Here is a 3,886-nt window from a genome sequence, read left to right on the forward strand (position 1 = left end):
TCTCTTCTGAAATTATAAATTATATATTATTATAAATTATATTATATTAGATTATTATCATTAAAAATGTAAAGTTCTTTTAAAACAAATACTGGTTATAAAGCTGCAATAATCTCTCAACAACTTCCCTGTGTTTACATTGGAAGGCTGGAGGGCTGCCAAGTCACTGCTGGGAAGGGGGAGCTGAGCTGCTGAGAGAAAGACTAGAACAGACTTCAGTGTATCTGCTGTGAAATCTGAAAATGAATTGTTCCACTGTGCCTGCAACTACAGAGGTCAACGTGGGCTTTATTTCAAACTCATTTACTGCATGTTAAATGTACTGCAAAGTATGGATGTTCAGATACCAGTGCCGATACTTGGCATTTTCATGAGAACTACCAGGGTTGCAGTAGTTGCAGCTGGGACTGAGCTCTGGTGCTCCATCACTGTCCTGAAATCATTAGTCTGTATTGTTTTAGAAAAATGGTCACCATAAACAAAAATGTGTCAGTACTTGTATTTGCGAGTACTTGGACAAGTATCAGCACTTCTAAAAATGGTATTGATGCATCCCTTATATATATTTATAAAAAATAAATCATACCATAAAACACAAATCCCAGGAGCTCCGTATGCTCCCTAAAAATATGACAGCTGCCTCCTAACTTTTGAATTTGTCTCTAGTCTAGCCTTTGCACTGGAACAGTGTCTGTACATGTACCGAGTATGTACTTGGTATCTGAACATCCCTGCAAAGTATTTTTAGATTTACCAGGAAGCTTGTTTGATAAGATGAACTTGATCAATTTCAGCCTCATCAAACATTATTGATGTTTACCAAGCTGAACGAAATCCTGATTTTTTTTTTCAAGAAAACAGTACAAACACATGCCTGAGTGGACTAATCAATATGAAATTCAGGAACCAGTCGGTCCAATCTGGGAACTAGCAGGATCTTTTTTTTTTGGCAGCCAGCTTCATTGACAACAACTAAAGAAAACATCAAATAGTACTTAGGCAACGGCTGTAATTTTTAAGGAGCACCGGCTACCTGGTTCCTGGGATATGTCCAGCCCTGTGCATGAACTTTCATTATATCTAGTAGAGTATCAGAAATATTGCAAAATTGAGCAAAATAAAATTGCGTGGTAAGCTTAAAGTGACATTAAAAGGATAAAAAAATGCCCCCTCCCTCCAATGTTAATGTAAGCACTTACCTTAAATGATGCCTCTTAATCCAATCTTCTTCTTCTTTCTTGTCCTTTTCAGCCTCCTCTCCAGCGCTGCTGCGTGTCTCCGATCCAGCGCTGACTCCTCTGTGCTTGCTGGTACTTCCTGTCCCACGGTGTCTGCATGAGGGTGCACGCCGTCTATAGACTTACCTTGTGTCTCTCCTCGTCTCCTGGCCGAAAATCTGAACTGCGCATGCGCCCGCCCCAAGATGCTTTGCGGCCGCCCGAGATTTTTCAGGTTTTCGGACGGGAGCGTGCGGGGAAGACATCGGTAAGTATTAACCCTTTTTAAAGCAGTTAAAAAAAAAAAAGTTTTTGCATATATCTACTGCTTACTAGCAGTAGATATATGCAAAAAAACTGGAGGGTTTAATAAAAATTTAAGATAAATTTACATTATATATACATCATTATCCTATCCAAAATACATATTTCACTGTTCATATATGTATGCGATACCGTTATATTTAGATCCTTGCGAGCTGTTTTGTACAGTGTGGATTGTACACTTCATCTACTTACTGCAGTTATCCGTCTCCCAGTGAATACTTTCCAGCAATATCAATTCTTCTTCAGGAGAGACAAAATCTTCTACAATGATCAGGCCGGGAGGCACGGGAAGAGGCGACATATCTTGCACATCAACTGTAAAGATGAAGCATCACATTCTCTGGTCAGTTTTATATGAAAGTTTATCAGTTGTTTAGTAAGATTTCTAAGAAGAAAGAACTCGAAGTAAAAACAACAAATGTGTGCACACAGTATTTAGATGGACATATACTGCCAGAATGGGGTAAGCTCACAGTTACAGGACAGCAAGATAATCTGGCAATGTATAATATGAGGTGCCGAAGGATCACATGTAACAACTGATATCCGCAATTATAGTGAAATACAAAAATTACATTCATGCTGCAGTCAGTCAATGGCAGTCAAGCAGCACATCATGTACACAAAATTCCCTTCCGTAAGAGAGTTCAAATAAGTTGTAATCCTGTATATCAGTTAAATCTTTACTTCCTTTAAGATAGTGACAACAATGTTCATTCTGCAGTGGAATAGCTGCAGAGTTGTCACCCGGTGTTGGCACTGTAGTCCACTGGAGTAAGGGAGTGGGTGTTGAGAGTACTAATAGCCCACCTCCACCTGTCTGTCAGCACCTAGCTGTGCCCATCTCTTACCCAAGCCTGTGCAACTGTCAAACATGCCCAACAGTATTTCAGCAACCTGCAGTTCTGCTGGAAAATTAGTTTTTAGCAGCATCTTGCATGTCACATGGATTTAACCTACAAGCACTGCTTAATCCTGCCAATCCTGCCCTTCTCCATCTACTAGCTGCCGGCATAGAGATAGTGTGTTAAAAGTTAAAAAGAAAGAAAGTTAATGACATTTTATTAATCAGACTTCATCCAGTAGTTAGCCTGAATAATGTGATGATAGTGAGGTCTGGGCACCCCAATACCAAGTAGGAAACCCCTATCAGGCAGCCCATAGCACAGATGTGTTTAATTTTGTTTAGGCAGTCTTCAAATTCCAAGGCACCAGATATCAAGCGAGATATCGGGTCTCTTTGATGGTTTATAGCCCTTGCCTTAAACAACCTGAGTTGTTGTTTCAGGCATGGTTGATCTTTAATGGCGAGTTATCGTAAAATACTGAGCGAAAACTAGCCAGATCACCAATGAATTATGCTTAGGTATGCATGACAAGCATTTCACGTTTAATATCTATACAAAAAGCTAATTTCATGACACACAATAATCTATCGTTTACCAGGCAGTAATATGTGGCTATATGGAAATATGGCTATTGTTATGAAATTGACAGTTTGGGAGGGGCCGGTGAGCAGATCATAATAATATTAAACCCTCCTGCTCACCTCCCTGAGTCTTCTTGATTGGGTGAGTGACTGGTTCAGTGGCACTCCCTAGAAGGCCCACAAAAAGCTGCTGCACCTGGCAGCTAAGAGGCTCTTGTGTCCATCAAAAAAGGAGAGACCAACCCAGACCCTTCTTCTGTTGCATTGAACTGAACTCTGCTAGAACTCACAAAACTCAGGACATTGTTAAGTACCTTCATTTTTATTCCAGATTTATTTTACTGTTGTTGGATTTGTCTCTCTTTTGTCTTTTTCTTTATATTTTTCTGCACCATTTGTTTCACCATTTCATAACGATCTTTTAAAATCATTAAGCTTATCTCTACGCTCTAAATAAGTTGAAGTAACCTTGTCTCTCTGAAGAGTTCTACCATATCATTTCACACATTGCTTAAGTTTTGAAACTGTCAAAACATTTGCTGGGAATGGTGCGCGTTTCCATTACAGCACGTGCTTTAACGGAAACGCGCACCATTCCCAGCAAATGTTTTGACTTAAGCAATGCGTGAAATGATATGTTAGCACTCTTCAGAGAGACAAGGATACTTCAACTTCTTAACATGAGATGGTATGTGTTCTGCAGTCCAGCAGAGAACCCAGTAAGGGTTGATCACACTGCTTTGGCTCTTAGTGCAGCAAAGGCAATGTTGTCAGCTCAGTACAGGCTAGAAGCTTACAGTATTTCTAGGAAGATCAACAAGTATTTACAAATGCTGCTGCCCTAGGCAAAACAGCAACGCCGCCCCCCCTCCCCCCCGTACTGACGGCCAATCGCCACCATCAGCAGCCCCCC

At 40.4% G+C, this 3,886-nt stretch overlaps 1 protein-coding gene across 1 annotated transcript in view; it reads right to left on the reverse strand.

The window, feature by feature from the left end:
- Positions 1-3,886, reverse strand: part of ALKBH8 (alkB homolog 8, tRNA methyltransferase) — a 33,313-nt gene that overhangs the window by 24,696 nt on the left and 4,731 nt on the right. The window contains exon 3 of the mRNA XM_018567479.1: positions 1,737-1,859. Coding sequence (XP_018422981.1) covers positions 1,737-1,859 — 123 coding nt within the window. The remainder of the gene's footprint in view (positions 1-1,736; positions 1,860-3,886) is intronic.

The sequence above is a fragment of the Nanorana parkeri genome, unplaced genomic scaffold, assembly GCF_000935625.1.
Source record: "Nanorana parkeri isolate BGI_ZX_2015 unplaced genomic scaffold, ASM93562v1 scaffold1054, whole genome shotgun sequence".
NCBI classification, from domain to species: Eukaryota; Metazoa; Chordata; class Amphibia; order Anura; family Dicroglossidae; genus Nanorana; species Nanorana parkeri.